Source organism: Seriola lalandi, unplaced genomic scaffold, assembly GCF_002814215.2.
Source record: "Seriola lalandi dorsalis isolate HSWRI2012SDOR001 ecotype SW California unplaced genomic scaffold, Sedor1 jcf7180002054403, whole genome shotgun sequence".
Lineage (NCBI taxonomy): Eukaryota > Metazoa > Chordata > Actinopteri > Carangiformes > Carangidae > Seriola > Seriola lalandi.
The window spans coordinates 384,439-398,598 of record NW_019524956.1 but is presented as its reverse complement, the minus strand read 5'-3'; the positions used below and the strand labels follow the sequence as shown (position 1 = coordinate 398,598).

The following is a 14,160-nucleotide window of genomic DNA, read 5'->3' as shown; positions in this document are numbered from 1 at the left end:
TAATGGAACAAAATCTGAAACAACAAAAATATGCCAGCAAATACATTACCAACATATCTTACTCTGAGAACAGATGTTATCCAGAGTTGTAAGAAACAGGACATGCCCTCTACTAGCATGTTTTCTTACAACAAAAAATGAAACCTAAAACAGCAGAAATCTCAATTACAATCTCTTTGCTCAACAAACAGAAGAGACTGAATCAAAGGTTTAAGGCAAGACAATAAGGTTAGTTTTTAAAGTATAAAGGTCACAAAACCACAACTGAATTAAAGGAGTAAAACAAAGTCTCACCTTCATCTTGAGCACCTAAAGCATCCCTCTGTGCCTCCCCCTCTGCAGCAGGGCTTTCCTCATTAGACCCTGTTCCTGAAGAGCCCTGGGGAGCTGAGCTCTCCAACACCTGGGAGTCTTCCTCCTCCTCTTCTGTCTCCTCTTGTGGAGGTTGATGTGAGTGTACTTGAGCTGAGCACACCACTGCTGTTTCCCCAGCAACAGGAGACGCCTGCGAGACCAGGTCCAACCAGGACTGCCGGTGCTTGGAGAGCGAGGAGGCGGAGCCCTGCGATGTCATCGTACTGACGGGTGAGGAGAGTGAACCGTTTACTTCGCTGGGGACTGTGGAGGAGTAAGGGGGAGGAAGGGTACCCTGAAAGACAAATACTCCACGGTCAGATGTAATAATCTATTGTAAAGTAAACAGGGTTTTGTTCAGTTGAAAACAGCAGTTTTATTACATTTGGAAAGAAAGAAATGATGTGCATTTTAACACACAATTTCCCACTCAACCACAATAAACACACTATGAGAAATTAATCCAGTAGCTCCAATGTTTGGTGAATGGCAGGCTCCTATAGTTGTGACTGATGGCTTGGTGTTGACTGTTTATAGCCAGAGACATGACTGACCTGATGTGTGCTACCAAGCGGTGCAGATGCATCCACAGAGTCCCGCAGAGTCTGTTCAGAGTATGGTGGAGGGGGAATCTCCGTGCTTTCAGTCTCTTCATGGTCACTGGCTTCACTATAACACTCTAAACAACCAAATGTGTGTGTTGGGAGGTGGGGGTGATGGGACAACACACACAAGATTAGAAACCAAATGCAACCAGAATCCAGAGGAAATTCCATTCATTTTTTCTTATTTTGGCTCTAAAATAACCAGAAAAGTTCTGTACTGTTGTTGATTGAAAACTTTTTAAGACATCCAAGTTTTTCATTTGGATGTGTTAAGTTAACTTGTACATAATCTTTTGAGCTAAGAAAATTCTCAAAGCTCTCAGGAATCCATTTCCTGAGAAAACCAAGAAAAAAAAATCTATTTCAAGATCAAGTGAGTAACGTCAAAAAAGCATTTTTGTCACACTAAAATCAAGACATCTTAAAGGAAGAGGGTTTTCATCCAACAACAGTGACAGGTAACAAAAAAAAAAAAACAGATTTGTCATGAGTGCTCACCGGCTGCAGGGTTTTGTTCTGTTGGCTCATACTGAATGGAGGCTAGGCCAAGCTTATTCAGCCATCTGAAAAAAAAAAAAAAAAAAAAAAAAAAAAAAAAAAATCAACTCAATAATGTCTCTGACAAAACAAGAGAATGAATAAATAAGATTAGGTCAAAACATAGTATATGGCTGGACTGGTCAATGTGCACAATTGAGGATATAGTTTAAAACTGGTTTGGAACTGCTGTAAACAACTGACGTCATCGTGTCCTATTTGCACCCTGCCTAACGACAGCTGGTTTCAACCTGAATGCTCCTCTCCAACTCTCTGTGCTCACATACAGTATTATAATACAGTCCAATTTCCAACAAAGCTCATTTACATATTTTCTGTTTCTGTTGTCAGACAAGAGAACAAGTTTGCAATGCATGAAATGCAGCCCATTAAGCTACATTTTAACTTGAAAGCCATTTCCAAGTTGCTGCTCTGCAAGTCTCTAGAATCCTGAACTGTGATGCTGTCAGAAAGTTGGAGGTAACATAGAATTTTTCTTATTTAGTCTCTCATTCAGCACACAGCCTCTGTCTGGGTAACAAACTGCTGCTCCACCTCTCTGCCGCTCTCTGAAGAGAATAGACATGAGAGAGGGAAGTACTGGCAACTCTCTGCTAAGTAGCCAAGGTTTGTCCAAAAGTCTAGCAACAAATGCGCTAATTTGGCAACACTGCAGACTGTAAACAACCCCATGATAGAAACTGTTAATGCCAATTCATTTTGAAAGAGCAAACAGCCAATGGAGGAACTCCAAATCAGTCACATGGCATTCAGCTGAGCAACAGTGAAACTCTGATTACTCAACTCTATCACTCAGTCAGTCAGTCAGTCACAGACATTGTGTTGTAGTCAAGCCAAAAAAAAAAAAAAAAGACAAAGAAAAAAAAAAAACACACATACATACTTACAAAAATACAAAAAATGCTGTACTGTTATGTGACTTACACGTTCATCTCCTCATGGCTTTCCGCAGCAAAATAAAACATCATGACTTGTGGGTGGCAGGCTTTAAATGCACTACAAGAGGAAAAATAAATGGAAAGCAGTTAAGACAGGATCAGACAGAAGACAGAAACAGTTTGAGTTAAACTCTACATTTATTCCACTTCAATTATCATTTTGAGATCATTTTAGTACTATACACTGCTTATGGGACCACCTTCTATGTCATTTTGATCCAACAATAGATATACAGTGCAATTAGAAAGTATTCACATTTTGTGTTGTCGCAGCCTTACGATAAAACTGTTTAAATAAAATTTTCCCCTCACAAATCTAAACCAATAACCCATGATGACAAAGCAAAAACAGAATTTTAGAAATTTTGCAACTTTTTAATAAAGTTAAAACTGAATTCATATTGACAAAAGAATGAAAATCTTTTCCTTATTTGAAGCACCTTTGGCAGCGATTACAGTCAAGAAGAACCAGGACCGTCAGTGCACAGCCATTTTCAGGTCTCTCTAGAGATGTTGGATTGGGTATAAGTCAGGGCTCTGTGCCACTCAAGGACATACACAGAGTTGGTCCACAGTCACTGCTGCATTGTCTTGGCTGTGGGCTCAGGGTCATTGTCCTGCTGGAGAGTGAACCTTCGGCCCAGTCTGAGGTCCTGTGCACTCTGGACCAGGTTGTCATTAAGGATATCTCTGTACTTTGCTCTGTTCAGCTATCCCTCAACCCCGACAGTCTCCCTGTCCAGGCGGCTGAAAAACAACCTCAAAGCATGATGCTGCCACCACCATGCTTGGGATGGTCTTGGGCAGGTGATGAGCAGTGCCTGCTTTTCTCCAGACATGACACTCCAGGCTGAGAGCAAACAATTCAATCTTGGTTTCATCATTCCAGAGAATCTTGCAGCTTTCATGGGTCTTTCACCGAGGACAGGCTTGTCTCTGGCCACTCTGCCATGAAAGCCCAGACTGGTGGAGTGCTGCAGTGTTGGTTGTCCTTCTGGAGGTTTCCCCCGGGTCTCTGGAGCTCAGCCAGAGTGACCATTGGACGTTTGGTCACGTATATTACCAAGGCCATTCTCTCCAGTTGATCAGTTTGGCCGAGCAGCCAGTTCTAGAGAGAGTCCTGGTTGTTCCGAACTTCTTCCGTTTAAGAATTATGGAGGCCACTGTGCTCTTGGGATCCTTCAGTGCAGTAAAAAAATTTGTAGCCTTCTCCAGATCTGAGCCTCGATACAATCCTGTCTCTGAGCTCTTCAGGCAGTTCCTTCCTTCCTCACGGCTTGGTTTTTGCTCTCTACGCACTATCAGCTGTGAGACCTTATATGGACTCCAATCAAGGTGTAGAAACATCTCAAAAATGATGAAGAGAAATCAGAGGCACCCGAGCTCAATTTCAAGTGTCATTGCAAAGGGTCTGAATACTTACAGTTTTAACTTTTTAATACATAGAAACATTTCTAAAATTTTGCTTTTGCTTTATTATTATAAACCACATGAGTATAACTGACTGTAGATTGATGAGCGGAAATTAAATGATTTAAGCACAAAGCTGCAACATGACAAATGTGAAACAAGTGAAGGGATCTGAGTATGGTTCTTTTTTAATCCAAACCACAGGTAGTGGGCGGTATATAAAATCTGATTCATTAAACCAGGAAACATGAACAGAGGAGAGTATAACTATGAGCTTACTGTTTCTTCTTGCACTCTATGGCTCTATCGATCATGAAGTTGGTGAGGTCAATGTAGCCCTCGGCTTTTTCTGCCTGCAACACACAGATTGAACAACAGTTAGCGTTAAAGCAAAATGATGAGTTCAAACCACTTCCTGACAATGACACCTGCCGTTATATTGCAGCAGCAGGCTACTTCTTCTATTTTCTCACACCATGGGATGGTGACATACAGTAGATCTGACTGAAGTCATCATCATACCAGTAAATCAAACATGTCAGTATGCCTGTATCAGGGCCTGATGGGCTATTAGTGACACCGTCACCGTCAGGAAACACAATGACAAGGCTTGGTGGTTCCTGCAGTGACAGGCTGACAGGGAGACAGCTGTGGCAAAAATAAGTATGATTTATGTGCAGCCCACCACTGCCTCACACTGCATCTGCGTTACTTGTGCGATGTGTTAAATTCAAATGAATCACTGCAGCACTTCAAAAGACGTGTCAACAAAGTGCACCGTTACAGACTGTGTGCTAATTTTAATTTTGAATGTTTTTCAAAGCCAAATTTCTTTCTCTTTCTTTCTTTCTAAAACTTGTGTAAGATAAATAATTCCTCTAGTAGATATAATCACCCTTTTCTGTATTTTTCACGATGTTCAGATTGAGATGTTGAGATCAGTTACTGTCTACTTTGTGGATTTTTTAAGGCCTCATAAAGCATATTCCTCTGTGCCATAGAGCTCCACACACGTTGTACTCCCTCACATTTCTTCATGATGACAAACATGGGCGATGTAGTTTATGTTGAGTCAATATCACATGCACTTGCTGCTGAGAAAACTCCCCAACAAGCACAACAATTTTTACTCTGGTTTGAGTAATGTCTGCTAAAACCTATAGTTGTCAGCTATCTTAGAGATTAGTAAGCTTCTTTTTTTTTTTATATAAAAAGGAAAGTATATTTTCATGACTTAGTTTTCTAGATTTTTATCTTCAGTACGAACCACTTAGCTTAAGTCTAAGAGCTACAGACAAGCTGAGGAAAATCAGAAAGTATAGACAGAAAGAAGAAAGAATATCGCCATCAATGCATCAAATTGTTAAACAATATCTCATTTTATCATTTAAATATATGTTTTTAATGACTTGCTTGTTGTTATTTCTTTTTTTCAGAATTATTATATTTACACTGTAAACCTTAAATAATCTGCTTAATGAGGTGAAACTAATTTGAATTTGAGAGAGCAAGGGGAGAGCTACAGAGAAAGGGTAGTGGGGACAAGTGGGTGGGCAGAGAGAGAGAGAGAGAGAGAGAGAGAGAGAGAGAGAGAGAGAGAGAGAGAGAAGCAGAAAATTAGCTTTATTTGACACTTATTTTCTGTGTAACTCACGATTTGTGGAACTACAGTCGCAGACTGGATTTTCTGTTAACAGTGATGAGCTGTGGCAGCCACCACAGCGGTTAAACATGTCTAAATCATAAATGGGTCCCCTAATGAAATGGTGGCTTAGAAAAAATACTCACCAGATTGTTGCTGTACCAGTAGAGAGCTGTCTTCTTCAGCACAAACCAATATTTCTTCCATTTGATACCCAGGAAGCCTTTGCTCTCTTTCTTCCTGTACAGCCAGCCCTGGTGGTCTGGCTGACCCAGCTCTTTGACCGAGACTCGTCTTCTGCTCATCGTACCATTGCCTACGCACAAAAAGCACACATGCACATGAATGCACAGAGACCTCCTCCCCTCTGTCCACAGAGAAGCAAAGCCACAGAATAGTAAAGCTCAAGCAAGAAGTCTGAAATCCTACCACAAAAAACAAAAAAAAAATCAATTTGAGTCCAAATAGGCCACTGCATTTGGTCAATAACCAGATGAGTCCTAAAAATAAAATTGAACAAACCCACGCAAAACCAGGAACAGTCGACTGGGTTCAGAAGTTGCGCTACATTCAGCCTACCTATTCTCGTTATCAATGTCAACACAAAAATTCAAGTTAGCTTCCCAGAAGAACCAAGCCAGTGCCATACAGAGCTAAAATAGATGAGAACTGAAGTGAAACTAGCCAAGCGTTGCCTAAAAGCCCTCTGTACACACTAATTGCCCTGCCACTTCACACACGCCCACAGAGGGGACAAATTATAGTTGCAGGCACACACACAAAGACAAATTGATGGGTTGCTCACTGGTGAAAACTTACCTCCTCGGCTCTTCTTCTTGGATTTGTGTCGGAGGGAGACCTTTGGAAGAAGGGCAGAGGATGTCAACGTGAGGTCAGAGTGTCACAGGCAGCAGAGCAGAAGAACACAATGGCAGTTTCAGGGCCCTGAACCGAAACGAGGAGGCTGTCTGGAACATCCTGTTTCTTATACCAAATGTCACATGCATTTTCTCTTTGCTGTTCTCTCTATCTCACTACTGATACAGATATTAACACACTCCTCTCTAACATTCTCATCTGAGACTTTTGGTCTTGTGCTTTATCTCTTTTTGCTCTTAATACTTTTTACTTCCTTGTGAATTAAACTTAAAAAAAGAAAGAAAGAAAAGATAGAGAGAGACCAAACTAGATTTATGGCAAGCTATTCATCTGTTGACGTATAAACCCTTGTTGCTATAAATATTTAACTTTGTCACCATAAAATAACAGAAGCAGAAGTATTTCTACCATTAAAAAGAGAGTGGAGTTTCTGTTTCATGAACAGCAAGAACAAGTCAACCTCTGATTCTGAAGTAAATGTCATACACACAAAAAAAAACAAAAAAACCCAGAAAAAACACTTACTGGGTTGTAGTCATCAGCAGCCATAGATGGGGAGACAGATATGGGGAAGGCAGCCTATTGAAAGAAACCAGAAGACACAACTTATTCACAGAATAGATGTGTGGGTTGACACTATTACTACGCACAGATAAATGGGCAGAAAATTAACAATTTGCTGCTCCAGCGTGACAAGAGGAAGTGATGTCATGGGCAGACAGTACAGACAATGTTTCTCAATATAATTTTTTTTTTTTTTTCTGAAGTGGAGGAAACATAAATGTGAATTGAAAGCAAGAAGAAAAAGCTGAATTTCTCCTTATATGGAACTGGAAGCTGTGTCAGAAGTAAAGGTTTAAAACTTATAAAGTTAATTCTGATGAACAGCACTGACTCACAGCTGAAGAACCATAATGATCACTGTCAGCAGTTTCATCTAGCCCATGACACACATTGCAAGCACCTAGAAAAGTCTGAGACCACTTTGGTAAGCTTTTGGAGCCATTTAGATACCAATGTATTTAAGTAAGGTTGATATGATTCTGCTGCAGTTATCACATCTCGAAAAATGCTTTTTTAGCAGCACATAGAATAAAAAAAACAGTGAAACATTTTATACTGTGCATCCTAAATGAATGGTGACACAAAATATATTGAGAAATCCAAGTTGCCATTATTGACTAACTTCCTCTGCGTACTTTGAGTTCCTTATTTGAAAAATGACAAAGCTTCCTGGGACACAGAGAAAATATCACTTACAAGCTAACACTATACCACCCATTCAACAATTTGCCACCGTTAAAAGGCCTATCCGGATACAATACAACGAAAACCACAGAAAAGCGGTCTCAACCAATCCATTAACCTTCTTTGTGGATTAGAGATATTAAAAAGAGGCTGCCTTTCATACAACCTTGACATTACACCTTGTCAGATCAAGTTCTACACAAGGAAGAAAAAAAAAAAAACAAAGGAAAAGGAAAAAGCACAGGTGGTGGTCGGGTCACAGGGTCCTCAGTTCAACTCCTGCTGCAGTTGTTCGCATTCAATCACTAACTATAAACTCAATCTACAAATATCCCCAGTGAGAACAGGAAAAGAAGATTCATACCTGGTTCTGTAAAACTTTACAGATTCACCTCGAATCCACACACTTCAGATGAGTATCCTCTGTGACTCTAAAAACTCACACAATTACAGCAAATGGCTCTTACCTAAGCGAAACTTGTCTGTGTGTGTGTGTGTCTCTGTCTTGCACAACACAAATGCATCATAACTTATTTTCCGGATGTTTGAATGAACTTGCTGCCTTTGGTAGCTAGATGTTGATAGCCACATAAACCACAGCAGAAGCGTGACGGTGATGGTGCCTGTGTGTTTATGAGCTAACTTCCTGCTGGATCTTTTTTTTTTAGACATTGACAGTAACGTGAATTTCAGGTCTGAGATCCACCTTGAACTAACAAATGTGCAGATTTACTTGTGTTCTTTGATAATAATAAAAAAAAAAATTATCTTACACTCACTGTCAGTGTAGGTAGCAGCTATCTGCTAACCGCATACTATCAGTATATTATCTGTCTGTATTCTTTTTTGCGAAGACAATTAAATGTACAATAGCTCTTCAGAGGGACATAAAAATTAAAGCATAACAAGTTGGTTGTGCATGTGAAATAAAAATATAAATAAGTCTTAGAATCTATACAAAAAGAAAATAGAGAAATAAAAGCTAAACCCTACAGTAATGCATCATGCAAACTCAAAATATATGTAAAAGGTGTGTTTTTGTACAAGTGCAAGACATCAGCAAATCTACATTGCATCGTAGTTTCCTTTAAACTAACCACACAATGTAAACCTAAAACACATTTTTTAAAGTTCATATTCCTGAGATATACAAATAACCTGTAATTTAACCAATGGCACTGCACTTTAAATGAATGTCATCAACACAAATACAATTTTAACAGTGTTTATGAAAGTGAAAAAATCTTTAAAAATATCATGAAGTCTGGCCTGTAACGTTTACGTTAGTCCCATGTTAAATTCAGCCTGTCTGCTTGTGGTCTGGTAGCTAAGCTAGCCAAACACGACACCTGCGGACACAATAATCACTATGAGATAGTTTTAACAGAAATATATAACAACACTGTACCTTCCACCATAATCTCAACGACAAAAGTTTGGCCCGAAAGGTCTGTTCAAAGTCCGACCAAACCTTGGCGAGCATGTCGGCTAAAAAACAAAGAAGAAATTCAAAGAAAGCTCGGCTGGTTTCAGGTGAGCTCAGGACCAGTTTGGGTGTTACCCCCTTTGTTACCCTCAAAGAAGGTATCATGACCCACGCTCACACTGATGTGGCAAAAATAGCTAATGCGCAGTTGTTGTTTTTTTGTTTTTGTTTTTGTTTTTTTAATGCAGCCATGGAATGTGTGATATCTTGGCATCTTTGTGGGCTATTATTAGTCAGACGAAATTAATAGTTAATAATAATAGTTTATTTAATAGCACTCGCAGTTACCACGCGTAGCCACTAGGTGTCCCTAAGTCCCTGCTATGTAACAGCCGTATGAGCCAAAACTAACAATCTGGTGACAGAGGTAAAGCAAATGTAGTGGAGAATAAATTCAGGACGTTGTTTTGTGTTTAAATAACTTACACAAGGATGATATAACTTGTTATAGTTTATGTCATTAAGTTACATGAGTAAAACTTAGTCTGGACTGGAGCTCAGTCCAGTCAAAACATCTGCTCTCACCTGCAAATCACCACTTCAAATACCTGAATAGTAACTCACAATGAGTGCACCTTCATCAGCATGGAAGTAATATTAAGGTCAAAACCCAGCTAACCGAATGCCACACAGCATTTTTTTTCCCTATAATTTCTTTGAGAATAATTCACAAAACAAATATGGTGTCCTTCAGAAAGAAGGAGAAAAACAAGTGTTTCGTGTTACAAAGTCCACTCATAGCTTAGGGAAGCTGTGGCCTGGCTATCAACACCCTTAGCTGTCTCAGCGGTGAGCTGGGGTTGTAGCCATAACATCACTGCTCGAGCTGTATAACTGCACAGAGATGTTGCTTGGATGCTCTGGCCTGCGTCTGTCTGTGTCAGTATGGCGGTAAACCAGCAGACACATTCCTGGGTCCTGCATTATTATAGTCTCCATTTCATTTCTACTTAAATAGACAGGGGCCTCTTCTCTCTTTCCACTTGTTATTGTACTGCAGAGAGTGGTCTGAAGTGACCATGAAGAGACTCCCCTCCCTTTATATCTTCCACATTCTCACACCATAGCTTCCTCTATGCTTCCCCTACAATTTGTCACCCTAGCTGTCTCATCCATTGCAAGTATCTCCCTTGTGTTAGACCCCTCAAAAGCATCACCCTTTAACATTTCAATAAAATCTGATGAATTAAGTGAAACATTTCAACACAATTCACACTCAACTCATTTCTGTGTTGAGGGAAAAAGCCTCAGCATGCCACTTTAGGGTGATTTAAAGGGGCATTTTGCTGAGGCTGAGTTTTGGTGGAAGTGAGGTAATATTGCATGCGACTCATGTCAAAGGCCTGAAGGATTCACGGGAATGCAGATTGGTCACACCATTGTAGCGCTCAATCTCCCATCATGATCCATGCTGAGAATTGTCATGGTACTTAACTAATGTCCTACCCCTCCCACCCAGAAACTGTGTGTGTGTGTGTGTGTGTGTGTGAGGAAGAGAAATGAGAGAGGGGGGACACAGAGTGGCTATTATTTAACAGGGGAATCTCACACAGTGTAAAGGGGGAAGGGTGCAGGGCTGGAAATGATATCAGATTCTAGCTTGCTCAGTTTGATGGAGCTGCATGTCCCTCCCTCTGCTGTAGGTGGTAACTGCCCAGTTGCCCTGCTGCTGATCACCACTTCAGTTTAAATCTTGCTACATGTGCACATTGGGTCATTATAGTTCTAAATGCAGTATTGAATGGCAGTAAATGAGGATCTGGTGTGAAAGGATTTTCCTGTGTGAAGCACATGTATCCATTCAGGTATGCACACAAATAAAGAAGCTAGTGACAAAGAACAAAAGCAATAAAATACTCCATTCATCCATGTATTCAATCTTCCATCTTATATAAATGCTGACAGCAAGGTCAAGGTTTTCTTGTTTGGTACAACAACAAGTTGCCATTGGACCATAAATCTGTAAAATGTGATTTGCTCACTTGCCTCAGTTGACTATGCACCTAATCCATCTGACCTTTGAGAAGGTGCATGAGTGGTATGTGCCACTGAGGGACTGACATTAACTCGTGTGTGTGTGTGTGTGTGTGTGTGTGTGTGTGTGTGTGTGTGTGTGTGTGTGTGTGCAAAGACAGGAAAGCAATCCTTAGTTTACGCCTGTGGTGATTGCATTTATACATCTGCCATAGCTTATAGGTGCCAGATCAATTTTCCTCTAGCAGCACATTCAATGAGGAACAAGAGTCTACAGCTAGCAGCTCTGTGAGGCAGGGCTTTGAGCTAAATGCTAATTCTAATGCACTCACAGTGACAATGATAACATGCCGATATTTAACATGTTTAATATCCAGTTTACCGTGTTTATCATCTTAGATTGTAATGTTAGTATGCTAGCATATACTAATAGCACTTAACACAAAGTAAAGCTGAGCCTGATTGTAGTAGTCTAGCTATTTGGCCATAACTTGAAATTCTGAGCAAATAAAAAATATAACCTGATGATCTTGCAAAATAAAAAGCTCAGGAAGCAATCACCAAAATTACTACAATTTATCCTGAGGGCATGATGAATATCTGTACCAAATTTCATGGGAATACATCCATTGTTGAGCCTTTTCACTCAGCCCATAGGTATGTCCAAGTCCTAGTGGTGCTAGAAGGAAAGTCAGGGGGATCATCAAAGTCTTTAGGATTTATTCCCTGGGGACCATGAATGACTGTACAACATTTCATCCCATACTAGGCGAGATACTCTGAACTTGACAAAAGAGGTGGACTGACCGACAGACATAACTTGCCATCCATAGAATCATGCTGCTAGTGTGGCTAAAAAGGAAGAGCTTGATGGTGTCAATTCAGATTGTGTGTGTGTGTGTGATGGAGAGAAATTGTGGTTGTTGTCATATGTCACTGTGAAATATAATGGGCCTGTAGCTGAGGCTTTTGATTTCACCACCTCCTGCCAAGGCTGAGGCCAGTGACATTCCTCATATTGCACAGCGTATGTATCAAACTCACACAGACTGAATGACTGCATACACTTAATTTTTAAGTCAGTTAAATCTGATAGCTACTTACTGCTTGAGAGAAGGACCAGGATCGTATATGTGGCTGATTATACCTGTAAGAATAGAATACATAGACATTGCAAGTCAACACATTAATGGTTTAAAACAACCTACTTAAGTTGATGTCAGTACTTTACGGTAATGTTGTCTTGTACACTACTTTAGATCAGACAAAAGTCTCTCTCTAGAAATTTTCCAACACATACTTACTACTTCCCAGCTCATTCGTAACCATTCATTATCTTTATCTAAGTTCCAGTCTGGCTTACATTGATTTGGCCTGAACAAAACAGATCCCACGGCGAGTGTTTAAGGTCGGAATTTAGTTGGTGTGTCAGTGGTTCTGATAATACATTTGGCAACCAGCCCCAGCAGCAGGGGTAGACAAGAAGCTAGTTCCCAATGCTCAAAATACTTGATTTACCTCAGCCGGGCCTCACCCTGCAATTTCACGTCATGAAATTGTCTCTGGCTAGTTTTTCCAGTCTTTCTATTGCTAACTTTTCTTGTGTTCTCCTCCTTCTGTCATCCATAAATTTTCATGTCTTTGTCGCCTCCTTAAATTACTAGTTTGCTAGAGGAGATGCAGATTTTTTTCCCTTTTTTTTTTTGCAGGTGTTTTTTCAACTTCAAATGCTTGTGTAGATATGTTCTGCCTACCACTTAAACAGAATGGCTCCCACATTTTTTTTTTTATAGTTTTGATAAATGACATAGAGATGAAATTGATGCACCATCACATTTTATGCTTTGTCATCAGGAAACGGGTTTGTTTTTACAGATTACCGAGCCAAAATTAAAATGACACTTGATTAAATCCACCGTCAATCAAATTCTCATGCTCAAAACCCCCACCAACGATGAGTCAACTGCTTATCTGCCAGATTTACTATAGCATGTTTCTATATATTCTAAATGTGAGTAATATGTTTTGATTGAGCGTGCAAAAGACCGGATGTGATGTGCCTGTGTGCGGCTCTTAGAATAGAACTGCCATGGAGGGTGGGGGCACTGTGCAAGGCGTTTAGTCATTGATCACGGTGTTAACATGGCGAGTCACACCTCCTCAGGCCCTACATCCAAGACCAGAGGAGGTACATTTGTTCCACAGATGGAGCAGCAATCCTCGGATGTCGTCATATTTTGCAGTGGGATGGAGTTATTTATGGTTGGAAGCGCAGGAGAATCGAGATTTGTCGTAACGTGACATTTCTAAAGATTCTCCAGAATGTGAAGGTGTCTTGTGGGTGGATGGCAAAGTATGGACACACGAGACATAATGACGTCTAAAAAACCTAGAAATATATCTACCCATTTAATAATAAGCTCTAAATTGATAAGCTGATTTAGCATTCAAAGCAGTGGTAACTCATTTTCATGATGACAAATGACCATCATTTATTTACAGGGGTTTGATTGAGTTTAAATTTCTTAACTTTTAGTAGTTCAAGCATTGCCTCAGCTAAAAAAAGCAAATAAGATTTTGAGCACATTTAACCACTGAAACAGATACATTTAGATTTTTTTAGTTCTAATTATATAAAGAAATGTAATATAGGGTAGGAGTGATACTTTTTCTAGGACAAGTTCAGTTCTACCCATGTTGCTGCAGTTCCCAATAGTCTCAAGCAAACATTGATTAAGGTTACTTGTATACCATCACACTTGGATGGTAAAAACGGCTGTTTTTTTTTTACCTCAAACCTGTCACCATATGTTTCTGCCCTGCATGAATCCCAGCCTGGTTGTCTATGGCATATTTTCCCTGATGATAAAAGCAGCCCACCTGCTGACCCTACACCCTGTGGCTTGTTTTAAAGAGATTCCACAGCCTGCTGTCACTCCCTGTAAGAAAATTAGACCCACCCTGCTCTTATGTTTCTCAGCTGACCTATAGACTATGCAACACTGTGTGTGTGTGTGTGTGTGTGTGTGTGTGTGTGTGTGTGTGTGGGGGGGGGGGGGGGGGGGG

General features: G+C 40.2%; 1 protein-coding gene across 2 annotated transcripts in view; it reads right to left on the bottom strand.

Annotated features, from left to right (window-relative positions):
* Positions 1–14,160, bottom strand: part of LOC111657499 (connector enhancer of kinase suppressor of ras 3-like) — a 48,719-nt gene that overhangs the window by 1,828 nt on the left and 32,731 nt on the right. The window contains exons 15-23 of one of the 2 annotated variants that reach the window (XM_023409688.2): positions 12,199–12,241; positions 6,912–6,965; positions 6,327–6,366; positions 5,654–5,823; positions 4,145–4,218; positions 2,442–2,513; positions 1,458–1,522; positions 909–1,033; positions 295–649 (exon numbers count right to left, since the gene is read on the bottom strand). In XM_023409688.2, coding sequence (XP_023265456.2) covers positions 295–649; positions 909–1,033; positions 1,458–1,522; positions 2,442–2,513; positions 4,145–4,218; positions 5,654–5,823; positions 6,327–6,366; positions 6,912–6,965; positions 12,199–12,241 — 998 coding nt within the window. Of the gene's footprint in view, positions 1–294; positions 650–908; positions 1,034–1,457; positions 1,523–2,441; positions 2,514–4,144; positions 4,219–5,653; positions 5,824–6,326; positions 6,367–6,911; positions 6,966–9,042; positions 9,577–12,198; positions 12,242–14,160 lie in introns of those variants that run through there. The other variant, XM_023409690.2, reaches the window with a different exon arrangement.